The sequence below is a fragment of the Euwallacea similis genome, chromosome 8, assembly GCF_039881205.1.
Source record: "Euwallacea similis isolate ESF13 chromosome 8, ESF131.1, whole genome shotgun sequence".
Classification (NCBI taxonomy): domain Eukaryota; kingdom Metazoa; phylum Arthropoda; class Insecta; order Coleoptera; family Curculionidae; genus Euwallacea; species Euwallacea similis.
In genome coordinates this window covers 3,059,039-3,084,493 of record NC_089616.1, presented here as the reverse complement: position 1 = coordinate 3,084,493, position 25,455 = coordinate 3,059,039, and the positions used below count along the sequence as shown (strand labels likewise).

At 35.3% G+C, this 25,455-nt stretch overlaps 5 protein-coding genes across 6 annotated transcripts in view; 2 read left to right on the top strand and 3 right to left on the bottom strand.

The window, feature by feature from the left end:
- Positions 1-153: 153 nt before the first annotated feature.
- xit (ALG6/ALG8 family glucosyltransferase xit) lies at positions 154-2,498 on the bottom strand. Its single transcript, XM_066392609.1, has 7 exons — positions 2,293-2,498; positions 1,821-2,093; positions 1,610-1,766; positions 1,323-1,559; positions 1,152-1,257; positions 653-932; positions 154-601 (listed from the first exon to the last, which is right to left on the bottom strand). The coding sequence occupies exons 1-7, from the start codon at positions 2,349-2,351 to the stop codon at positions 208-210; spliced, it is 1,506 nt and encodes a 501-aa protein (XP_066248706.1). The 5' UTR covers positions 2,352-2,498; the 3' UTR covers positions 154-207.
- Positions 2,499-2,705: 207 nt separating this feature from the next.
- On the top strand, positions 2,706-11,048 carry SMC3 (structural maintenance of chromosomes 3). The gene is made up of 18 exons (XM_066392229.1): positions 2,706-3,060; positions 3,358-3,472; positions 3,922-4,061; positions 4,155-4,313; positions 4,364-4,657; positions 4,722-4,950; positions 5,460-5,685; positions 6,328-6,558; positions 6,614-6,765; positions 6,827-7,080; positions 7,268-7,418; positions 7,480-7,722; positions 7,778-8,112; positions 8,171-8,305; positions 8,366-8,581; positions 8,701-8,837; positions 8,885-9,093; positions 9,167-11,048. Exons 1-18 carry the CDS (start codon positions 3,046-3,048, stop codon positions 9,535-9,537), a joined length of 3,612 nt encoding a protein of 1,203 aa, XP_066248326.1. The 5' UTR covers positions 2,706-3,045; the 3' UTR covers positions 9,538-11,048.
- On the bottom strand, positions 10,632-15,417 carry LOC136410198 (armadillo repeat-containing protein 2). Of its 2 annotated transcripts, XM_066392231.1 has the most exons (13): positions 15,207-15,417; positions 14,719-14,860; positions 13,700-13,971; positions 13,405-13,647; positions 13,097-13,344; positions 12,937-13,039; positions 12,535-12,707; positions 12,115-12,480; positions 11,919-12,059; positions 11,632-11,866; positions 11,423-11,569; positions 11,111-11,371; positions 10,632-11,046 (listed from the first exon to the last, which is right to left on the bottom strand). In XM_066392231.1, exons 1-13 carry the CDS (start codon positions 15,328-15,330, stop codon positions 10,823-10,825), a joined length of 2,679 nt encoding a protein of 892 aa, XP_066248328.1. In that variant the 5' UTR covers positions 15,331-15,417; the 3' UTR covers positions 10,632-10,822. The 2 variants fall into 2 exon arrangements, with proteins under 2 accessions (XP_066248328.1, XP_066248327.1); XM_066392230.1 differs by having other exon boundaries at positions 13,097-13,647.
- Positions 12,629-25,455, top strand: part of LOC136410204 (uncharacterized) — a 49,090-nt gene continuing 36,263 nt past the window's right edge. The window contains exon 1 of the mRNA XM_066392246.1: positions 12,629-12,740. The gene's annotated coding sequence lies outside the window, so the exon portion shown is untranslated. The remainder of the gene's footprint in view (positions 12,741-25,455) is intronic.
- Positions 16,003-25,455, bottom strand: part of LOC136410208 (midasin) — a 53,777-nt gene continuing 44,324 nt past the window's right edge. The window contains exons 23-41 of the mRNA XM_066392253.1: positions 24,503-25,305; positions 23,945-24,446; positions 23,398-23,891; positions 23,154-23,342; positions 22,672-23,093; positions 22,429-22,592; positions 22,096-22,322; positions 21,439-21,862; positions 21,084-21,380; positions 20,507-20,884; positions 19,408-20,400; positions 19,117-19,356; positions 18,788-18,932; positions 18,462-18,728; positions 18,031-18,413; positions 17,747-17,978; positions 17,532-17,677; positions 17,253-17,484; positions 16,003-17,202 (exon numbers count right to left, since the gene is read on the bottom strand). Of these exons, the coding sequence (XP_066248350.1) occupies positions 16,136-17,202; positions 17,253-17,484; positions 17,532-17,677; positions 17,747-17,978; positions 18,031-18,413; positions 18,462-18,728; positions 18,788-18,932; positions 19,117-19,356; positions 19,408-20,400; positions 20,507-20,884; positions 21,084-21,380; positions 21,439-21,862; positions 22,096-22,322; positions 22,429-22,592; positions 22,672-23,093; positions 23,154-23,342; positions 23,398-23,891; positions 23,945-24,446; positions 24,503-25,305 (7,605 nt within the window). The 3' untranslated portion in view covers positions 16,003-16,135. The remainder of the gene's footprint in view (positions 17,203-17,252; positions 17,485-17,531; positions 17,678-17,746; positions 17,979-18,030; positions 18,414-18,461; positions 18,729-18,787; positions 18,933-19,116; positions 19,357-19,407; positions 20,401-20,506; positions 20,885-21,083; positions 21,381-21,438; positions 21,863-22,095; positions 22,323-22,428; positions 22,593-22,671; positions 23,094-23,153; positions 23,343-23,397; positions 23,892-23,944; positions 24,447-24,502; positions 25,306-25,455) is intronic.

The window sequence follows — 25,455 nt, the reverse complement described above, 5'->3', positions numbered from 1 at the left end:
ATACAACCTGCTTTGAGTAGTTGGTTAAATATTTGAAGCACAGATATAAGGCAACAAAATATGGTTCTCTAATAATAAATAATTACATACTTACAGTACAGTGATAAATAAAAACAGCATTTGGATCAACATATTTATTTTTCTACAAACAAAAAGTTTTTTCACCGCATGCATTATCAGTCATAAAATGAGTAGATTTAACCCAGTTCAACCATCATGTAAGAGTTGAAAGTAATACCTTGCCCAACAATAAACCACCCCTAGAGAGCAATAAAATGAAGTTAACATTAATGGCAAAAAGGGTAGTTTACTGTCCAACCCTGATAACTTGTGAATCACATTCTCATAGAAAAAGACAAGTGTTAATCCCAATAAGTATAGGGATTCTGCAATATTGAGTAGTGGTAATGAGTATCTACAAGCACTTGCTAAGTGGATTTTGTACTCTACATAAAACGCATAAGATGTGTATAAAATAAGGAGTAGAATTTTAACAAAAATTAAAGATACTGGGAATAAAAGGGGGAATAGGGAATAATGTCCGATAGTTGCCAGCATGAGGAAGATTTTAGCATCCCTCTGATTTAATACAGAAAGTATGCTAAAAAAATTATTAAAAGTAACTGTGCAACAATAACAAAACTCTTCTTACCACAATGGAATGATGATCATTAATATAGCTTTTTCATGCACATGCCACCCAAACAAAAAGGAAGTCAGTCCTGACAACACAAGACAACGCAAAAAATTTAAAGGGTCTTTCTTCAATACAAATAACTTCCCCATCAAAGGCACAATAAAAAGCACTGTTAAGGCCATTGTGGTAGATGGACGTATCGTTGGCAGGACTGAATGTGTAAATTCTTGTACTAATCCTCTCGTTATTGATAGAGTTGAATTATTTTGTGAAAGTTGTATGCCAAATTTAGGCACTGTAATAGAATAATTGCCTATAAAGAATACCTATACCTATTAAGGGTGGTACAAATTCATTGATAATTAAGAATTGACATCGAACATATAATACCTTATTTATGTATACAGGAAAAAATGGATTATAATATGTTACATGAGACATAGGACAAAACAAGTATATGTGTTTTCAATTTGAATTTGTACTACTCTATGTCTTTTTATTGTTTTATACTTACAAATCAAAGAAAGACCTTTATCAAAAGTGTTGTAAATGGCCCAAACATTTGGAGCCCAATAAGCATGACATAAACCTCTTTTAAATGGAAATAATCTAGAAAGAACCTAAAATATTCATTTTTTAATGCCAAAGCTAAGACCAAGACATAAATTATATTTTTGCAACTTACTTGAGGAATGTGATAAACAAATGGAACAAAACTAACAGCAAAAACCCCAATTACAATTGCACCCAATCCCAGAAGATGATTCAGTTGTATCTTTGATACAAGGGTTTTTGCCTGACTTGATTTACTAAAGCAGTAATGCTTTAATAAGTATATAAAATAGGCAGGAGCAAGATATATGTAAATATGTTTCATATTTAATAAGAAGCTAAACCAAAATGCAGCCCATTTATAATTCTCCTGCAGGGAGAATTTAAGTTATATTTTAATTCAGAGAATCACCTGCACACCTTCCACATTGCTGCTATAGAAAGCAGCATAATCCCATACATAATGCCATTATATTGAAAATGAATATGGTCCACCATCATTAAACCACAATTTGTAACTAACAATATTGGTAAAACAACCTCCTTTTTCCAGCCTTTAGGTAAACCCTCACAAACTCTGTAAGTGCAAAAAGAATAGTACTCTCATTTCAGTGGTAAACTTTAGACTTACTTGTGAACTCCATAAAAATATACAAAATCTGAAACAATCACAGACAATCTTTGGAAAAGTACAGTCATCTCAGAGGAGTATCCAGTGTTGTGAACCTTTAGCATATTTTTGTCAAAATATGCTGCCACAAAAGACATTAAGTATTCAAACCACCCAAAAAATGGAGGATAATCTAAAGTCCATTCAGACGTTTCCTCATAATACCATTTATCAACTGGCAGGGAATGTGTTAGGGCTAGCCAATTTCTGTGTACTTCAAAATCAGTTGACCTACTGAATTGTTGGAAAAATTGGCACATTATTATGAATTTTATTTATTTCATTTCAAGTTTTTTTTAAATTTGTTTAGACTCTAAAAAAGTATTTCCATGTCCCAAGCGGAAGTTTGATATACAATTTGAAGATTCAATATACACATGTCTGAATAACCAATTCAGGAACTTGCTACCTATAAATGTAATTGATTACTTACTATGAAGGTATCAACAATAATTTAACACAAGATGTTAACAAAGTTACAGTGAGGATCATATTCGTTTCTGGAAATGCTGACACAAACGCGTGTTGAAATAATACTCTACAAAAAGTACATATTTTTTTGTTTTCAAATGCCGGCGTCTTGTTGATGATTATTTATGTTTCAACTCTACACATAAATTTAGAAAATTAATATCCCTAATTTTTTGAAACACTGTGTGTTTGCTTTTTTGATTATGATAGATGTGTCAAAGTCAGTTTCAGATTTATCTGTCGTTTCTTAGTTCTATTTGTTCGCAGTTTGCGCAAGCAGATGTTTTGAATTATCAGTCATTGTTGTCACTTTGGCGTGCACCGCCATTTTTTCTGTTTATGTTATGATTTTGGTTTTTGGTTTTTTTAAAAATTTTGTCCAGTGAAAATACGTATTTTCGAAGTTTGTATGTTAATGTTTGTACTAATAATCTTACCATATATGGTATAATATGGCATTTATGTATCTAAATGTTAATTGCCCGACCAGTAATTAATACCTCTTGTTTTTTAAGCCCAAAATCCTAAATCCAAATTTATTGATAAACGTTTAACTTTTAATGTATATGAAGGTCTATTTCTTCAAATCAAAGCGGTAAAACTTAACTCATTTTTTGATCCAAGAACTCAATGAGTCAAGTAATATAAAAAGAAAGTAGAAGATAAGAATATTTCCTTTTTCTACAAGTCAAAGTACTGTGATTAGTTTGCAGAAATGTATATAAAACAGGTAAGACTAAGGTTCAAGATTATATTACAGACCTGACAAAATCTCATTTTGTGTAACAACTGTTTATTTTAATTTTAAATGCCCTTCTGAGTGTAGACTAATATAGATTAAGGTGTCATATTTTTTTAAATAAATGAAGCTATTTAGGTATGTATCTATCTAAATTAATAGGAGGTTTTGTAGCTATTTTTGTGATTAATACTTCCAAGACATATAAAAAATATTTGTTCAGCATCATTTCGTCAGTAATAAGTAAAATTTAAACTCACCGTAATGTATGATTGTTTTACATTTGAGGTCATCATCCAAGGCTTCAAAAGCTACAGAGACCAAACAGTAGTAGAGCCTTTCGATAAACGTCACAATGTAGTCGTTGGAAGGAATGGTTCTGGAAAAAGCAATTTTTTCTATGGTAAGTTTCATTGAAGCTCAATTTTGATGAGTTTTCATTATACAAAATTACCTATTACCATTTTTAATAATGCCTCATTTATTTGATGTGTGATTGAGCTTGATTTCACAACTTCTCTAAATGTAATATGTGAAAAACTGAAGAAGCTGTGAAATAAAAGCAAAAATATTTCAAGCTTTTTTTCGTTATATATATTGAGGTACAAAATATAATGTAACAATGAAAATGACAGATAAAGCTACTATTGCTTAATTCATTAATTACACATTTTAATACAAGAATCTGTTGTTGATTTATGATATTCACCGACACACAAAAAATGCTGTTTTAATAGTGTTCAATTGAATAACATACAATTCTATTTATTGATAATGACATTACTATGATTTTTATTGATTTTGAGAATATTCATATATCCTCTAACTAAATGTTTATATTATAATTTTTAGCCATTCAGTTTGTGTTAAGTGATGAATATTCGCATTTAAAACCCGAGCAAAGACAATCTTTGCTCCATGAGGGTACAGGTCCCAGAATTGTTAATGCATATGTAGAGATAATTTTTGACAACTCAGATGCTCGTGTTCCAGTAAGTAACCATAATGAACCAATTCTCATTAATTTTGAATTTCTTTACTTCATTCTTGATTGTTATATTTTTAATACTATATACCTATTATAGATTGAACATGAAGAAATTTATTTACGACGTGTGATTGGTGCAAAAAAAGATCAATATTTCTTAAATAAGAAAGTGGTTCCAAGAAGTGAAGTTATGAATCTTCTTGAATCAGCTGGGTTTTCCAGTTCAAATCCTTATTATATTGTAAAACAGGGAAAGGTAGATGTTAAGTCAATTAATTTGACTCTTTTACTGAGAGCAATTTACAGATTTTACAAATGGCAACTGCCCCAGATACACATCGTTTGAAACTGTTAAGAGAAGTCGCGGGTACTAGAGTGTTTGATGAGCGCAAAGCAGAATCTATTGTACTCTTTAAAGAGACTGAGGGAAAAATTGAAAAAATCCGGGAGTTTTTGGCTACTATCGAGGAAAGATTATCAACCTTAGAGGAGGAAAAAGAAGAGCTCAAACAGTACCAACACTATGATAAAATAAGGCGAGCGCTTGAGTATATTATTCACGAAGTTGAGCTGAATGAGAACAAGAAGAAACTTAACGATGTAAGATTGATTTGAAGTCAGTTTTAAGATTGAATTAAATATTTGTTTTTTTGGGTGGTTTTAGCTAGAAAAGCAGAGAGATGAGTCCGGTTCGGAACAAAAGAAATTGGCCACCGATTTAAAAGTATCACAAGACAATATCAAGACTCTTGCTAAAAAGATTAAAGAGATGAAAAAGGATTTGGCTTCCTTGAAAGAAGAAAGAGATATTTTGAGTAACGACCACCAGCATTTGATAAAAGAAAAAACTAAACTGGATTTTAACATCAAGGATTTATCAGAGGAACTGCAAGGTAAGTAACTTTGTCAGTAGAATTTTTGATATTTCAAGGAATTAAGTGTAAACAAAGATTTTCATTACTATGTAGTCACTACTAAATGTAGTTTAAACTATCATTTGAACTAAAATGTTTCTCATAAATAGATAAAACAAAAAGTTAAGATAAGTTTAAGTAAAAAAGAGGATTGATATTAGCATTTGAACCAATGTCTACATATTAAATTCTTTAAATTCGCTTCACGCAGTGAATTCGCTTCAAAAAATTTTTACAGTGACAGAGAAATCAAACATTTTTAACCTAGATTTCTACATCTAAAATATATTTTTTTTACTTGATATACCACGAGTCTGCCATTTTCTGCCAAATATCTAAAGATATTTACTATGAAAATATGTACATACACGATTTCTTTTGAAGAAAAAATTGGTTACTCTTCTGTTATATCTGTTTTCACCTAATATACTTCAAATGGTATCTTGCACTATTTGAGTAGTTGGATGGTATCAACTTTAAACTTACAGGAGACAACAAATCGAAGGAACGAGCAGAAAACGAACTTGCTCGTTTAACGCAAACTATTAAAGAAAAAGAAGCTGAATTGGAGAAAATTAAACCTCTTTATGAGGAAAAGAAAGCTCGTGAAGAAGAGTGTACTCGTGAATTAGCCTTAAAGGAGCAAAAAAGAAAGGAACTTTACGCCAAACAAGGCCGAGGTAGCCACTTTAAGTCGAAAGAGGATCGTGACAGGTATTTGGTTTGAAGGTTCAAACTTGTAAAATCTTGAATACAAATTTCTAATGATGTAATATTTCCAAATCATTGAAATGTCGTGAATATTTCGGAACTTTTCGGGAATTTTTGAAAATATTTCGAGTCCTAAATAACTCTCCCAATAGTACTCACATTCTTGTTCTTTATTAGAATCTGTTAATTTATTGTGAAGTAACTCCAAGCGGAACTCGTGTTTTTGACATTTTATTTTTTTGTTTGGTGTCCACGGTACACTCTCATCGACAGCCACAAAAACATAACAAAGAAAGAAACTTGCATTTTTTAGTGACGCGGCTGAATCTTAGGCGCTCCAATTGCCCAAGTACTTTGCTCCCTTATGTAGTATTTCATAGGTGGAGAAGTGGTTTTTAAAAATAAAATCAACACTGTAATACAGGATTTGAAACCGTCTTAAATGTAAACCTTTTTTTTGAATAGCGTAAACTTTTGAGCGTGACTTACTTGTATCTGTGCAAAGTAGCGAAACTATCGTTGTATAATTGCGAACTTTCGCAAAAAGTTCGCCCAAACATTCAGCGTTTTTGAAATATTCACCAGTAACATTAGCGAATATTTAGGAAGTATTCGCGATTCACATCTTTGCAAATTTGCCTTCAGATGGATTCAGAGCGAATTAAAGTCTCTAATTAAGCAAATAAAAGACAAAAAAGATCATAAGGAGAAATTGGAAGCAGACTTAAAGAGAGACGCCCAAAAGACTGTGGAATTGCAGAAGAAAATTGAGGAACAATCGCAGGAACTTGAGAGGCAGAAGAATTATATTGATGAATACAACAAACAATGTTATGAATTGAAGAAAAATAAGGATCAATTTCAAGCAACGAGGAAGTAAGCTTTGTAGAAACTAATGAGATTTTTTTGCAGTTATCTTTCTATTTTTCAGTGAGCTATGGCGCAAGGAAAACAACGTTCAGTCCAACTTATCATCTCTGAAAGACGACCTAGCTAAAGCAGATCAGCAATTGCGTTCTATGGTAGGGAAACCTATTTTAAACGGAAGAGACAGTGTCAGAAAAGTATTGGATACGTTTATTTGTTAGTATTTCCTGTAGTTTTGCAACGAAATCATATTACACAAATTAATTTCATTATGCAGCTCGTGGTGGACATGAGGCAGATATTATTAAAGGATATTACGGTCCGGTAATTGAAAATTTTGAATGTGAGAAAAGCATTTACATTGCCGTGGAAGTAACAGCGGGAAATAGGTTGTTTCATCACGTTATTGAGAACGATAAAATCGGAACATTGATTTTAAAGGAGATGAATAAACAGAAATTGCCCGGAGAAGTCACTTTCATGCCTCTAAATCGGTTGAATGTGAGGGAGCAAGAGTACCCCAATGATTCCGTAAGAATGTAGTGGGTTTGTATTGGAAGATAAAAATATTATAAGCTGTAAAAAAATTTTTTAAACCTGTTTAATTCTGTTTTCTATTTTTTATTTTCCATTCCAAACCTTTGATTAAATTACTAGACAATAGTGCTACCATAATTTTCTTAGATTTCGATATTTTAACACATTTTAATTCTTGTAGGACGCAATTCCTATGGTTTCAAAATTACTATACAACCAAAAATACGACAAAGCTATGCGCTACCTATTCGGGAAAACCCTAATATGCAGACATCTAGATGCAGCTACCAAATTGGCCCGAAGCACAGGTCTGGACTGCGTAACTTTGGAAGGTAAATGATTTGCCACTGCTGTGAAAAATGCAATTTATAAGGCACAAACTCTTTTTGCTAGGCGACCAAGTTTCTTCGAAAGGTTCTCTAACAGGAGGGTATTTTAACACTTCGCGGTCTCGTCTGGAAATGCAAAAAAATCGCACAGAGACAATGTCGCAAATCGAACAATGCGAACAGGAACTGAAATCTTTACGGACCGAGTTGCATAAAACCGAATCGTCCATTAATAACATTGTGGCTGATATGCAAAAAATTGAGACCAAGAATAGTAAAGCCAAGGTTATTTATGATAAGGTTAAAGGTGAGAAGCTGGGACATTTTTATGTTCTAATTTTGTAAATGCATTCTGTTTTCAGTCGAATTACGATTAATGAAAGAAGAACTCTCTAATATCGAAAAATTCCGGGTACCGAAGGAACGTTCTCTATCCCAATGCAAATCCAGTCTCGAGGCCATGCAAACGACGAAGGAAAACTTGGAATCGGAACTGCATCAGGAACTGTTGTCCTCTTTGTCGGTAGCAGATCAGCAGCAAGTTGACATGCTAAACGACGACATTCAACGACTACAGAAAGAGAATAAGGAGGCTTTTAGCACGAGAATGAAACTAGAGGCAGAGAAGAACAAACTGGAAAATTTGCTGACAAATAATTTGATTAGGAGGAGGGATGAGGTGTTGCACGCCTTGCAGGTATAGAGAAAGGCGCTCTTCCATTTTTTATTGTTTAAATACTTCAATGCCTTTATAGGAAATTTCGTTAGAGGATCGAAAGAGGCAATTGCAGAATTGCAAAAGCGAACTGGAAGAAATTGATCACAAAATTGAGAAAGTAAATAAAGAGCTAAGCTCCATTGAAACCAAAATTAAAGATATGAGCAAGAAGGTAAATTTTAATTCGATATTCCGAGTGTCTCCTTCTTATAATGTTTTTGATTATTTTCAGTTAAAACATGAGCAAAGCGAATTAGAAACCTGGAAAAGAAAGGAAAAAGATTGCCAAGACAGGATAGATGAAGATGCCAAACACTTGGAAAAGTTCGCTTCGAAGCAGAATTTATTGGAAGCCAAGATTCAAGATAGTGTGGAGAAAATAAATCAATTGGGAGCTTTGCCGCCTCAGGATTTATACAAGCAATACGTTAAAATGTCTTCGAAGGCGGTAAGCGTCGTAAAAACACGATCTTTAAAAATTAATAATTGGAAAATTGTAAAAATCATTAAACGAAACACGCACAACGACTGAATTAGGAAAAAAAATTAATTTTGTCTTCCTTCCAGCTCTTCAAAGAACTAGAAAGAACAAATTCGCAATTAAAGAAATTCAGTCATGTCAACAAAAAAGCCCTTGATCAATTTATGAGTTTTTCAGACCAAAAAGAGAAACTTCAAAAGAGAATGGAGGAACTGGAAAGAGGGTGGGTTTTACTTAATAAAAAAACTTTTTCTTATGGTGAACCTACAGGGGAACACGAATCACAGACCTTATCGAAGTCCTTGAACATCGCAAAGTGGAAGCTATTCAGTTTACATTTAAACAAGTTTCCCGCTATTTCACAGAAGTGTTCAAGAAGCTAGTGCCTGCGGGAAAGGCTAAACTGGTTTTGAGAACTGCTGATAGTGACGAAGGTCGGGATATTACTCCCGAAGATACGAATGCAGACATATTCCAGGGTAAGTGAGTAATTCATTGCATTTTAGAGGAGTTTAAAGCAAACGATTTGAACGAATTTCTTTCTCAATTCAGGAATCGGAGTACGAATCTCCTTCACCGACGCTGACGTCGAAATGAAAGAAATGAACCAACTATCGGGAGGACAAAAGTCTCTGGTAGCGTTGGCCATCATTTTCGCTATCCAAAAATGCGACCCTGCTCCGTTCTACTTGTTCGATGAAATCGATCAAGCTTTGGACGCTCAGCACAGGAAGGCTGTCGCCAACATGATCCACGAGCTGTCGAAAGATGCACAGTTCATCACGACAACTTTCCGACCCGAATTGCTCGAGCATGCGCATAAGTATTATGGAGTAAAATTTAGGAATAAAGTGAGCCACGTTGAATGCGTCACCAGAGACGTCGCGCGAGACTTCGTCGAAGACGACACAACTCATGGCTAATTTTTACTATTTGTTCTTTTTATTATGGGAAACGTATACTGTAGGAAAAGGTTGTAGGTTAACTGATTATAAAACAAAATATTTCCTCTTAGATTCAGATTATTTTTATTGTTTAAAAGAAGAATAGAGGGAGTTCTATATTTCATTTTTGGTCCTTGGGTTTATTAATTACGTGACTTGTGGATGTAAACTATAGTAGACGCTATAAGATTATACAAAACGCCGTATTTTCAGTAATTTATGGACAAAAAAAGCAATCCCTCCAAGAGCAATCACACTACAGACCTATATCTCTTTTGCATTCCTTTTCCAAAATTATTGAAAGATGCTTTTTCCCTTCAAAACTGGCTATCATTTTGTGTGTTTTTTCAGGTTATAGGAGGTAAAAGTTATGTCTACGAAGGATCTTATATCCTGCCTAAGAAATGGAGGTGATCCTGTATTTAATGACGTTACGCTTCTAACTGTGCACTTTTTTCTTACCTTCCCCTCTATAATCGTCTACAGATAAACCCCATTTCGCTTGTTTGCCATTAAAATCGACTGCAACTACTGTTTCCACTTAGTGATAGAATCCTATTTTTTAGCTCTTCAATAAATGTGTTATAATGTGTGATTGGTATGTTTGGAGAGATGTACTACTATTAAATTCAGGCTTTGGATTAAGAAGGATAATATACGAAAATGTTTCACATAGCTTTTGATTAGTACTTTCTTGTTCATAAAGTGTCTATTCAAATCTATATCCTAAATCCAAATCTTTGCTTATGATAGATTGATTTCCCTCTACAATCGTTTATTTGTTTCGTTGGCATGAATTATATCGGCTTTCTAATTCACAGCTGATGCATATGCGGCGTCGTGGGCCTTTTCTTGCATAGGACTTAGGTAAGTGGATTGTATAGAATTTTAACTTACGGAAGTATCTTTCTCAGACACATGCTTTATGTTAATTTATAATAAGGTAAAATATATGAAGTTTTCCTTTTTACTGTTTTTCTTGTTAATGTCTTATGAATACAAATGAATAAATCTTATTCTGAAATATATTTTAGAGTCAGATTGTGCTTAAAGAGCACATTGAAATTACCTAATAAATCTTTCAAATACTTTATTGAGTATCAGCTACAAAAACAAGTACATTCTACATCTAATTTTAATGAATCAACATCTCTTTAAAAAAAAATAAAACAGTCACTTAAATACTTATGTCTGAGTCTGGTATATAATATTTAAATATACATTCCATAATAAGAAACAGTATATCACTATAATCACCTATACTCTACCAAGCTGAAAAGTTAATATTTGCGTTAGAGTTCTTAGTATGAGATGCTGGTTCTTTTTCAGCATTAATTTGAATCTGATCAAAAGTGTCCAAAAAATACTCAATTTTCTCCAATAAATTGGTCGCAACATTAGCAAATTCTTCCCATATAAGGTACTCCTGAGTCACAAACATTTCCATGTCTCCAGTGGTTTCATTGATACCAAACAATTTTTCTTCATCTGGAAATAAAAATATGTACCATGCATACAAGGCATGTACCAATGCATAGCTAATGTTGCAAACCTAAATAATCAGCTAAAAGAATCAATAGCTCATTAATCTCTTCATCACTAAATAGCTCATTCAAGTCAGTAGTGTCAATGCAGTAGTTCCAAAGTACTTGACACACCAAACATCCCAGCAACCAGTCACTTTCACAATGTTTGGTTAGTACAGACACAAGTTTTTTGATTCCTCCAGATGTTTTAAACAATTTTCGAGCTCTGATGTCAGACATGACATTAACAAATACACCAATTGTGGTTTTTAATAGGGTTGGCTCAGCTAAAACATGTTTGTTTTTCTAATTCGATATATCTCTAACTGTACACAAACCTGTATCAAGCAGACGAACTAGTGTGTCGAATATTTCAGTTTCAGCAATGTAATTCCTAGTGATTTTCGAACGCGACAAGTTTCCTAAAATACGCATCGTCTCCACCACACAGTCGTTATTCCTAGACTTAGAATATTCTATAATTGCTGGAAAATTGTTACTTCATTACCTTAATATGTCTAAGCAAATGCTTTGAATTCTGACATACCTTCTGCTATATTAATTTGTTTCACGTGGAAGACATCCAACTCCAAATCGCTTGAATAATAATACGAAAGATTATTTAATGTGCTCAAAATAGATAACACCAGTTCCTGATTTTTCTTGAAGGGATTGCTGATTAGTACTTTGAGGAACTCGTCTATAAGTTTATTCCCATATTGTTCGTTTATTGCCTTGCCAATCTCCGGATTTATCACAATGTTAGCTATCACTCGAATCACCTGCAATTCCATCCATTCGAAGGAAAACTCATTATTTAATAGAATGTTTTACCTTAATCATAACATCCTCACTAGAACTATTATTACGAATGTTATTGCTATCAACCTTCAAAGAGCAAAATTGAAGAGTTCTCTCCAAATACGATTTCCATAGGTTTAAAAGACTGCCAATGGAATTCTCTTCTTGAAAGAACTGAAACGTGACGTAAAATCTAATGTTTCGTATTTTTTCTTATTAATACATTTACTTTAACCCGACTATTATCAATTTTAGCCACGATGTTTCCTAGAGTGTAAGTGAGACGGACCACAATCTCCTCATTCTCCTCATGGATATCGAACAATTTTATAAATGTCCTGTAGATACTTTCGACTTCAACAAGACCATCACAGCACATCTCGTTTGTCGAAATGGTGCTCAAAGTTCGTGATATATTTGCGACAATATCACCGTCACTAGAGAACAAATCTAATGCCTGGCAAAGCTGTAGCACAGTGCCACAAAATACAAAACTGTCGTAAATATGCTCTTCTGAGACAATATTCCTCAAAGTCCCTGTAAGTTGAAAGAGGACGTGGTTGATCTGTTTCGGTAGGGTAGTTTTCTCTGTTTTCTGTGGTATTAATGAATTAAATGGTGACTTGATTAATTAAGAGTGTTTCCTTACAGTACTATTAATGAGCTTGATATGCAACACCATCAATGGTAAAATTCCTAGGTCCAGTACCTTATGAAGAATCTTTGTGTTCATGGTTAAAAATTTTAGGGCGCCGTATGCATAAACACAGGCCTCAGCGTCATCGACAGGGCTGGATCGACCGAGAGCATCCAAGAATAATTCTAAAGTGTAGTTTTAGTGAGATGATATACAGAGTGACCTTTGTTGGTGATTTACATCGTTGCATGGGTAAGTTTCTTTGCTTTTAAAGATATAAATTTCGTTAAATGGGAAAGATTGAACGGACAACAAGATAGGTAATGTCGGGAATTAAAGTTCGAGCGAGAAAGGAGAATTATTCCCTGAATGATAATTCATTTTCTTCCATGGAAGAACGGACTATATACTTACCCAGCAAATTTTTTCTCATGAACAAATTATCATTCTCATCGTTTTTCGATATTTTAAAAATCAATTTGCACACCCCACTCAAATTGTTTCCGGTTACTTTAACCTGAAACACAACACATTCCTCAATCAAATCAATTCAGATCTAAATCTGATAACTTACGGCCAAAATAATTTGCGCAATACTAATCAAAATGTCCTCATTCTTGGACTCCACGAACCGATACAAAGTCTTCAATATCACAATTTTCAACTTGGAACTAACTTTAGAATTGAACATTCCCTCCTTATCCATAAACCCATACAACTCTTCTAGCAGATTCCTCACGATATCATCGTTGTAGTTTTGAGAATCGGTTTTGTTTAGATCTCGTAAAATATCATCGATGGTTCTTGATTGTTTACCATCAACTAAAATCCTTTGATTTAAGTGGTCTCGTTCGTGCAGAAAATGTTGATTAGTGAGGTAACCTGTGCTGGTAAAGAGGGTTTCGGAATGTTCGATTATGTGTCTGTTATCGAATATTTTTGTCAAGTTTTGGGGTCCCAGAAGCAGACATTCGGACAGATTTAATTGTTTTGCCGATGAGCGCCCAAATGGGGAAATGCTTACGTTTGAATTGTTGTCGAAAGTGGTTCTTTCTTGAGGTGAGCTAAATGCGTTTCTAGACTCGACATTTGTTTTCTCAGACTTCAACTCTGTTTCCTCGGGCACTAAAATTTTATTTCTCTAACAATTTAATCAACAAATGCATTTTATGCATACAATTATCCAGAGAAGTCGCATTGGTAAAAATCTTTCTTTTCTGCACGGGCCGATTTTCCAATGATGGAAGCCTAATTTTACATGGTTCTTTAATTCCAATTTTGAAGATATTGCCATTCAGTTCGGTTAAAGAGGGAGATTTGGAGACTTTCTTAAGTTCATCGATTCGGGGGGTTGACGGTTGTTTTGAGATGTAATGGGTGGAAGAGGCATAATGTCTGCTGTCAGGAGGAGTGATTGGTGGATCCTGTTCATATTGCAAGTACCTCAAGCTAAGAGAAAAAAAATCATGGGTTAGTTCTGTTGAAATTATCTTCGAGCGACGAGATTTCTAACAGGTACTTTGATCTATTGGCAAAAAAAACGTTGATGGTATAGTACTTGGTAGTGCATCATTAGTTTGCATTGCAACTCATCATTAAGAAAGCTAGCTAGCTAAAAATAAACGGTAAATCAATATAAGGAATTGTCTGTTTCCGTACGTACAGCTCGAGTTTTCAAACGACAAAGCATTTCCTGAATTTAAAATATACATAATTCCTCCCACGTGCCTCCATTTGTCTGTGTCTAGAAACTTTTATCTAATTATCTGAAAATAGGTACACGCAGTGTGTTTAGCTTTCGGAAATGGTTTTAATAATTCAGTTTAGATCTTCAAAAACATTAAGATGTAGACGCAATTTTGTCTCATCAATTTTAAAACTTGGCATTTGCGTTCCCTGGAAGCAGATCGACCAATCGATCGAGCATTTCATACTCAATTTGATAATGGACACTTAATTTGTTATATTTAACGTGACATATTGATGGATTGCTGTAGCATTGAATGTTTTCAAAAAGTGGGTTAAGAGGATACGCATCAGTATTCTAAACGCCAACGTGTCACACGCCAAAGCTCTTTTGTTCGAGTTACAGTATCGGATACCTAATTAATATCGATGTTTATTTTTGAACGATTTGTTGAGCCCTTCATTCATTGGAGTCAATGTTAAGTGGTCAAAGGTTTCGCTGGTTATTACCTGAAGGAGCTGGGTGGTCTGTCAGCTTTGGGCTTCTTGTTTCCGAAGAGGTGTCGTTCCTTATCTCGTGGAGTAAAGGGTCGTTGGGTTTGAAGCGGTTTAATTGCGGACGAAGCGAAATTTGTGTCTACATTTTGTGATTCTGAAAAGTAGCATTAAGTAAATTTGCCTGAAAACACGAAGAAAGCACGTGCGTGTTATTACATAAAACCTTCAGAAAATTTTCAGAACAGCAAACAGATCAATAATGGAGTTATTAAATGTCCTCTTTGTAATGTTCTGTAAAACAAAAGCCGTTGTATTTAAGCAAGTTTATGAAATGTATTATTTTCCGTAAATGCACAGACTAATATTCCTTGTGAATTTTTTAATTTAACCTTAACACGAAAACTTCAAACTGATTTTCCGATCTATTCCATTAGAAGATTAATACTAACTTATTTCTATATATTATATATTAAACTATCTTGATACTAGTCATCTCTTACCTTTTATTGCCAACCGTGCTTCATTAATAATTTCAGCGCTTGTCTTCCTCGACGAAATTTCCTGGTACGGTGAAAGGAAGTCATTGGCATCTTTTGACTTATGTGTGAAATTTTTAAACTCCATCTTTCTTGTAAATTTGCTTATTGTACGTTAATGTCATATCACGTGAGTAGTTACAAATATCTTTAAAATCCGTGTTTAAAAAGCAATCGATAAGGCCGAATAGCACTCCTCGTATATGCCATGGACGGTTCTGTACTAGTTTTCAACCCTTGCCAACAAATGGATATAAACAACGAAGATATCGATTATTTCTGGAAATTTTTGTGTGGCGAGCATGACATGCAAATAAACAGAACACCGTACTCGAAGATCGATTTTCTAGATTTACGGGGGAACGACATAGATAATGGCGAAATGAAAATTACGGAATAGTTTTGTTTAAAACCAAATGATGTCAATACTCAATACTATCTGTTGATTTATCATAATATTATAATATTTGACTATGTTGAGGCCTGCTGAGTCAATGTACTAGCAACTTTACCCGGAACACAATTTAAAAAAAAGGAACCTCCCCATACGTTGTTTGCCGTTTCCATGGATATTATCCTCTTGTTAAAGTTATTACGACACTGTTCTAGCGGCTCTAAACGATATACGTACGTGGGTAAAACAACAAGATTAGTTCACGCCGCAGCAGCATTGAGTGTTGATTTTTTTAAACGTTTTTAGTCGAGAAGATATGTTATTTAACAAGGGCAATACCCTATATAAATAAAGAACATCTCGTACTTCAAGAAAAGACATCTTTATTCATAAAAACAACTAAGAACAAATACCCGAAAATCTTCAAATATGAGAGAACAACTCCTTGTACATCTTAAATATAAATAACAGTCATTAAACGATATAATCATAAAAAAAATTACTGCTGAGACGTAACCATTTCGAACCACTGCATCAAAGCGTCGCTTAACACACCTGGCAGCGAATTAATATCCCTCAAAATAATATAGAAAGGAAATGGAAATTCATCCATGTAATTACAGAAACCTAATAATTTTCCATCTTTAGAGAAGGTAGTACTTCGTATATCTAATATGGAACTCTTATTTTCTGGACTGTCTATAATGACAAACACTGTAAAGATATTGGAGAGCTTGGCGCGTCTCACTGCTTGACAGACATAACTTTCTCCCTCCGAAAACACTCCTCGACCGTCGCTCACAATTAGCAACAATTTGGCATTAGGAATAGATACTTTCACATTATTTTCCTCAAACATTTCCGTAACAAAATCCATGAGTTTCCCAATACCAGTCTTTTGCTGTCCAAACTGGAAGCTCTGCAACAGCTGCATCCCACTTATATCAGTGAAGGGATCGCTCAATTTATGGAGTATTTCAGTGTTTTCTCCGAAGCTCACAACAGCTAATTGCCCGCTTTCGAGTAAGGACAGGGCCTTGGATATCAAAGCAACACTTTCAAATGCCAACTCCTTCGAATGATTATCTGCCATACTAGAAGAATCATCAATAGCCAGGACTATTTGATATTCCCGTTTCGAAGGTTTGGTGCGCCGAAGCCATATTTTATCTTTCCTGAACTGGGACGCAATATACGGGATAATTTTACGCATATTTATCCTCCTGCCAGTACGGAAATCTCCTTTCAAATGGCTGGCTTGGGTGGGTTCCAGTATAAGGCGTAGCTGTTCTGATAATTCTTGAGCCAAATTTGAGGTAACAGAGGAAATTTTCTGCCATGTTTGCTGCGCTTCTGCGGATGTAGGGCGCGATTTCCAAGAAAATAATTCTTGCTCCACTTGATTTCGAATAGCAATTATTTCCTCTTGATTTAACTTTGAGACTGCGTTGTTTTGGAGAAGGTGAAATTGGGTGTAGTATTGAGAATCGGCGGGACGAGAGACTGTTGAGGTTTGTATTATATCACCTTCGATTTCAACATCTTGAATTTCCTGGATTATTTCACCTAAAATCAAAATTTTCAAACTATATTTTGAAGATGAATTCCGTTAGTACCTTCTGAATGTTGTTTTGAGTGTTTAGATTTATCCTTGTTACCGTCTTGTTTAACTGATTTCTGATTTTGAGTATCAAAATCATCTATATCCATTTTTTCTTCTTCCTCTGCAGGTGCATTTGAAGACATTTCTTCGTCTTCCTTAGTTTTCTCATCGTTTTTAACGTTTTCTTCATGAGTAATCTCCTTCATTTGTTCTTCTGCCTGCTCCTTAGTGGCGACGTCCAAGATCTATAGCACGTATTAGCAAAATGAGTATAATAATTTCATAGGTTTACCTGAGTGGCTGATTCTTCAGTGGCCTCTTCAATATGCTGATACATGTCAGCTTTTTGCTTCTCAGGGTCTTGTTGTTGCTCAGAAAACGTGCTTTCCTTGGCCTCCAAAGCTTTCAATTTTTTCTCCACTGGCTGATTTACATCCCCTAAAATTAAAGATTATCTATTACAGAATGTCTGTAGTATCCCTAAAACCTATCTGAAAATTCTCTTACCTAGACTACGCTTTAAATCAGATTCTCCGGGTCGCTCTTTTCTCTTCTTCTCATTCTCCTGCTTTTCGCTGGAACTTTGCAGATCTTGGGACACGTTTGCCTGGACAGAATGCCCGGATACATTTTCGTCCATTTGCGACTGTCCAACTCCTTCTTTGTCTGGTTTATCCTCTTCCATGGTTTCCTCAATGGCTTGCTCTGATTTCAGGTTCTCACACTGCGTAGCTTGGGTCTACATGAAAACATTTAATCACAAACACTTTACGTGCTACAGCTCATTTTACCTTGTCCGCTGCGTCAGTCTCATTCACTTCCATAGCTTGCACATTTTCCTGGCTAGATCGAGTTTGATCTAAAGCACTTTCGTCTTTGTCAGCATCGCCCACGGCATCTTCCTTCTCATTTTCTCCTTGAGGAATTGCCGGTTCTTCAGTATTGTCTTGTCCAGAATTTTCTTCTTCATTTTTGTCATCGTTTTCACCATCACTTTTTTCATCATCTTTACCCATTGTGACTTCTTCGTCATCACTACTAAAACATTTTTCATCGTTTTGCTGTTCCTTTGGAATATCCGGTTGTTCAGGTTGATCTTCAGAAATGTTTTGTTCTTTCATCTCATCGATATCGAAGGGATTATTTTCTGGTTGCTCCCCATCTTTTTGTTCACCTAAGAAATAACATTAGAACTTTCGTAAATGCATAATAATGTACTTGCCTTCATCTAGATGAAGATCATCAGGCAAATCCATAGGTTCCGGTTCCGGTAGCTCAGGTTGATTACCGTGATAAGGATCAACTTGTTCGTCATCAAATTCTAGCTCATTTATTTCGTTAATTTCTGTTTTATTTTGTTCAGAATCGTCTTTTTGGCTTTCAGAAGGGTAATCGTTTTTCGGCTTCTTTGTGGAGTCGTCTTTGGCCTCTATTTGGTCTTCACCATCTCTTTCTCCACCGGTTCCTTCTTCTTTTGTTTGATCATTTTCTTCGAAAACAATATTATTCTCAAGAAAACGAAATATACAAAATATGCAGAAGTGATACCTTCTTGATCTTCTTTTTCTTCTCTGTCGTCCCCCCAAATTTCCTGATCTAATTGGTCAGCTCCTTTTTCAGTTTCGCCTGCTTGTTCTTCCACATCGGAATCGCCGCTCTGCTCCTCATCGTCGTCACCGGCAGATTTCTTATCCTAATCACCATGAAATAAAGAATATAATCGGATGAAGGAGAAGATAGATGATAGGGCTACATAACTTAGTGACAGAAAGTGGATACAAGTATATAGAAGAAAATTCCAATGTAGGTTCCATATTAAAATTTTTCTGGGGCTTCCACCAAAGGCAACTTTTTATGTTGCTAATACAGAAACTTACCTGTAATTTACTGTCGAAATCCTCGCTCATTTCAATACCGTTATCCTCCTCTTTGCAATCCGGATCTTCATTCTTCTTCTCTTGTCCAGCCGGCTGCGCATCATCTAGCTGATCTTCTGACTCGATCTTATCCGATACATCTCGTTCCCCTTGCCCTTCACCTAAGCCCAAACCATCCGAAGGCTTGCTAATACCTTCTTTATCCAATTCATCTGACAGCTCAGGAGGAATGCAAAATCCCTTAAAAACTCATAAGTATAGTGATTCGCCTCAACCCCAAAAAATCCTTACTTTTGAAGCAAGGTCGATAAAAATATTAAGCAGAATTGAAGTCAATTTGCAAGTAGTCCTGTAGGCGGCAACTTGTTGAGTAATAAAATATTCGAACAAATGCAATACTTGGTCGAATAACGGTAAACATTGGGCAGTGAGGCTTCGCTCTTCCTCATTTGCGTAATTTGATCCTCCCAAAAGAGTCTCCAAAACAAGCTCTGCGTTATTTAATACATCGCTGGCTTCAAAAATTGATAGATCCGCCTGCAAATTGCCGCTAAGAAGGACTTTTAAATGATCGTCTTGAAGAGGAGTTTCCTCTAAGGAATCAGTTTCAGAGCTTTGCTTCAAAGAAGGTGCCAATCCTCGGTATTTCTTGTAGATGTTTTGAATCACTATTAGCAAGGATTTCGTAAATTTATCTAATAAATTCTCATAGTTAACGTGAGGAGTTGATTCGATCGGAACATGGGACTGTTCATGAATTAGTGACCTAATAGAGGTGGCCAACCAATTTAGGCTTTCCGATACTTTTATTAGTTGAAATTGCTGTTGCAAAGTGTCAATTAATTTAGCTAATTTCTGAAAGTCCTCGAAGAAGCAATCTTTAACGGCAAAAGGTATAAATCCAGTCTTTTTACACTGAATCTTTTGAGTGTGATTTTGTAGTTTTCCAAGCAAAGACTCTATATTACCGATTAACTTTTTAGTTTTCTTCCAATGTTCATCTTCTTTTCTCTTGATTACATCACTGCCCGATTCGAGCAAAGGAATTTCAAAGTAATTATTGTCAACCAAAGCTTCGTCGTCAGGGCAAGAATTCAGAATAATTTCCACTTGATTTATGACAATTGAAGTTGAATTTAGAACTTTTTTAATATTCAATAGAGCTTTGGCGGAAACGAAAGATTCGTTTTCACAGGTTTCGCGCATTACTTTAGCTTTGCCGCGCAGCTTATAGTGAAGTCTTGTGGCTTTGATTAAGTTTCTCTTCTGATCTTGGCAAATGCACTGAAACAAATACATAAAAGCTCAATATATTCACTGACCTGAATTACTATTACTAAAGCTAAGACATCCTCATATTGAATACACTCGAATTATATTAAACCCTTACCAGTAAATGCGCAGCAAAACCTCTACATCTCTCAACGTTTTGCATCCCAAAATCTTGGGAAGGGGTCATGAGGGCTGTTTCCAGAACATCATACCTCAACAATGATCGATAGTAGTACAATTCACATGAGTCCCAGATGATTAGAATTTTGTCGTCAATGCGATGAGGCCCGAAAGAGCCGAAACTAGCAGTCAAATTTATAGGTTCCATTTTAAAGTCTTCAGCGGGGTTCTTTAATCTACGATCCATAATTCCCGTTCTAAAGGAGACCCCACTTTTCGATAGGGCTTGGAACAGGTCGACCAAGGCCCTGTGTTTCTGGTTGAGAATGTTTTTGGCTTGGGATTTTTGCTTTTCCTTGGGAAGAGTCGTATTTACCTAAAGGCAAAATTAAAGTAACAATTTTCTGAAATTTATTCAATGCACATAGAGAGTGGTCCAAATTCAATACTTTTAATGGAAATTTTTGATAAAGGCGTTCACATCGATTTTTTGCCGTATTTTTTGAAACGGAATGCTTTTCTAAAAACTCTACACCATTTATGGTTTACATTTTAGTCCAGAAATGAAAACTTACTTCAAGTTTATTTAAGTGAGAGCTAGTCTCAATGATGTCAGTTGCAAACGCGTCTAATGACTTCACCAAATTGGGATAGTCGGTCCCCATAATTGTTTCCTTACAAAGTTTGCGGGCCCTTGACATATACGGTGAGTCCCTGACCGATGTCTTTACTATATACGTGTCGGCATCGAGTGTATAATGGTGGGCTTTCGGATTTTGTCTTTGTGGCCGATCCCAAATTCCCACACTTTCCATTACATTATCTGATGCCTGACCGCTTAAATGCGACGTTACTGGTTGTAGCAGAAGTGTCTAAGAATTAATTTCAATTGTTACTTAAGCATTAATATATCAATAATTAATCACGCACCCGGTATTCTCTAACAAATTTATGCAATGCTTTGTGAGTCTTTTCGACAGTATCCTTCACAGTCCAATAATTAACATCCTTCCATCTGGCGATTTTCACGTAATCCTTTAACTTTCTTTCAATGGGAGAACGTAAATCCTTAACTTTATTGCCGATAATGGAGGAGAATTGATTGAAGTAATTGTAAATATTCCACAGTATATTAACGAGCGATTCAGTTTGTGGTGTCTTAGGTAACATAACTGCATGGCAATGAAAGTCCATAAGCAATTCCAGACGACCTTGGAATTCTACCAGCGGGGATTTTGTGATGAACTTTTGAAGGGTGTCAACTAAGTCACCTTCAGAGATTTGAGGTTCAGAGGTAAATTGTTTTAGGATGTTGTAAATTTTTAACCACCAATTATTTAATGGTTTAGTTAGGCTAAAAAATAAAAAAAGAAACTTATGTTGAAGTTAAATGCATTTGAAAATAGTTCTTAGATTTTACATTAGGTACTTATTGTTTTTATCATAGCCTGGCAATATTGCCTTTTTTGCTGTACGTAATGGCGGTCACAGAATAGCATTAGGAACTTTCGCGGTAGTTTAACAAAAGAACGTTGCAATGTTGTGACTTGTGACATTTTTATTTAAAAATGTTTAAGTTTGACTTACTCCGCATAGGTGGTATTAAGCAGTTCTTTCCATCGATTCAGCTCCATTTTTCTCCACTCAATGATCTTTCCCACTAGCTCCGGAATTTCATTTATGAGGCTGACGCCACTGTGCGCAACTTGTTCCCATTCATGACATTTACTGAGTAGAATGTCCAGACCTGTTAGGTACCTCGAAATGGGACTTCCGATATTAAAATTTAATATTCTTTCGATGACCGTCAATATCTACAGAAAAGGAACCGAATTGCGATAACCACTATAAAAACTCTAAACACATCAGACTTCGCCAGATTAAACGAAGTAGCGAGTTTGGATACCAGCAATTACTCACCGATTTTAACGTAGGCTGATCAGGCCATTCCTGCAGAAGCTTCCTAACTTTGTCCGCCAAGTTATCCAACACGGGCAAGCACGTTTTAACTTCCTCAATATCGGGATTTTTATAAAAGTTTTTAGTTTGCTTCTTGATTATCCTTGGTGATGAAAACTCCGTGACTGAAACCCAAAAACAAAAAGAGTTGAAAACATATATCTAACACGAGACTGGAATTCGTTTTGAAATCTTTTTGCTCACCCGAATCACTACTCCCATACTTCATTGAAACTTCTAATAAAACGGACAAACTTGCGCACAGTTCTGAATCCAATTTGTATTGAAAATAGTGCGTATGACCTTCTATTATTTTCCGTACAAGTTTGTACTTTTCCATCAGGAAACTAACGTAATCAACCTGAATATTCTTATTAATTTCTGGGGCGAGCCATTCGGTCTTGGCAAAGTTTCTGTAAAGTTTTGAATGCAACTCTGTGACGAATTTTAGATCGTTTTCTGTAATTTGAGAAACTGATGAAGTTTCGTGTTGTTGTCTGAGGGTTTTAGGGTCCGCAAGCTGTTTTTCTTGAAAGTCGGCAAAATCTAAGACATGATAATTGGGGAAAAGTTCGTTAAGGTCGTCTTCGATTTGTTTCTCTTCTGGTTTTTCATCGCATTTTGACCTTAAAATATGTATTACTTAAGTAAGCTTCTTATATTGGTCTATAGCAATAAAATTTTACCTTGTTTTATATAAACTCTCTGCCGCCGCTTTTTCTTTCTCCTTGGCTCGTTCCTGTTCATTCCACAAGTCAACGAAAGCGTCCACTAACTTATTGAACTTTTCAAGAGAATCTTCACCCAGTCCTCGAGTTCCCTTGGTCTCCACAACACACTGATTAAAACTTTCCTGTATTTCGCATTTCAGCAACCTAAAAGCGACGCTTGAAATTAGCATCACGTACAGGAACAAGGAAAAATACCAACCTCACGTTTGCGTCGTTTTTAACGTAAGACGCTTGTTCAGGGCGTAAAATATAACTAGAAAATGGACCCTCCCTCTGTGCGGTATAATGGTCTACGAGAATATTAAGACTGGAAACGTCTTTACTTAACGAGGGTAACGCAACCAGTCTTAATAATTCATTCTCCAGGTCAAATTTGAATTTCGCTTCGTACTCCACTTTTACGAACTCTCTTTTGATCCAGAAAAGTTTCAATTTTAAGCCATAAATGAATTGGGAAATATTGGCTAGCAGCGGCTCGACAATATCTGGATATGAGCCTCGGTATTGTTGCCAGTCTTGGAAGATTTTATCGTAACTCGTTATGCTCGCCTGGAATATGTCTATAAAGCGCTGGATTTCGTCCTTGATTGAGTCGCTATAGGTAGATTTAATATCATTTAATAAACCAGTGCAGGTGTTGATGTTTTCAAGGATGGAGGTTTTGAAAACGTTACTAGAGGCGTATTTTATTTGCTAAAAAAACAGTAATACAAATTCAGCAAAAAAACAAAAAACTTGCAAAATACCTGCACAACGTAACTGTAAGCATAAGTCTTGACACCAGCATTAGTACTGTCTCCATATTTATCCACTTTCAACTTCAAATTTGTAATTAGCTCCAGGATTACGTTATAATAAGGATGTTGACATCCCTTCTCTTTGCTGAAGACGCTGCTTTGCAATTCAAAGCTCCTCTGCATTTGTTCGAACATGCTCAAAACTGACACTAAATGATTCTTTTTCATTGTCTTCTTGGCCAACGGATCAACTCGAGGCAAAAGAGAGTTCAAGTACAACTCTGCAAAGCCTAAATTTAAGTGAATATCTGCTAAACAGGATAAAAGAAAGTTTCTATGTTCAAGAGAACAGAAATATTTAATTAATTCCTGATATTTTGTTTCAATATTTGCAACAACTGTCCGGAGAGTTGAGTCACTAATTTGGTTTGTAATTGAGGAGCTTAGCGTCGCTCGGAGGCGGTCAAGGAAAGTTTTTACGTCATAATCCAAAATTTCCTTTTGAACACATCTAAAAGACGAAATAATCACTTTGCATTTCTCGCATTTTCTACCTGCAATACTTACACAAAATCAAACTTATCTTTACACAAGGCGTGTATATTGTCCCATAAAAGCGCCCTTAAATAACGGCGTTGACTGTGGGTATCCATGTAATTACCCAATACCACGCTTTTGTCTTCCGAACTAACCAGTAATAGAACCATTGCTTTCAAAAATAGTGGCTCAGCTCCAGCGATCGATACGCCTATATCACCACTATCAATTCGATCTATAAATTTGTGTGGGCGCGTAGATGGTGAATTTCCAGCTGTCCAATAAAACCCTTTTTTTATTTCATGCAGTAATCTTACATCCCCAGTTTCCTTGTACGCCATTAAAACCCCATTGAAGTCTACATTTAACAGAATATGGTGATTTATAGACGATAGATTACCGGCAGTTTTAGATTTAATGGTTTTAATTACTCCCATCAGTATCATTTGCAGCAAGGAGTCTACTAAAGGCAGTACTTGCATTTCATGTACTTTCAACATTTGACTAGTTTTCTCAATAGAAATGTGTTGCAACTCTGAAAGTTCACTCTTTATATCCTTGCCCGAATGTAGATGCAGTTTTAGGTTTATGAGTGCTTGTCTATATTCAGGGTTTGATTTAAATAAGGCCACAATTTGCTGGGGTTTGTTTTTCGAGTTGAACAAATCGTAGGATTGGATTAGCTCTAATGCTGCTAGTTGAGCTTCTAAGATGTAAAAATCTGGGACTTCGTTAAGTTTCTTGTAATTACTGGCCATTTTAAATGTAATTGAAAATTGTTCTTCAATTTTTCCGTTAATATCATCTAGAATGGCTCGCAGAGGCTCTGGAATCTAAAAGGTGATTAGTATATTTTTACAGTTAAAAATATGCAAGATAGTTTATATTTCCGGTAAGAAAACTGTAGAGTGAGCGAAATTCGTCCCGCGGGGTAAGCGAACAAGGAACTCTAGAAGTTTGCAATTATTCAGAAATTGGAGTGT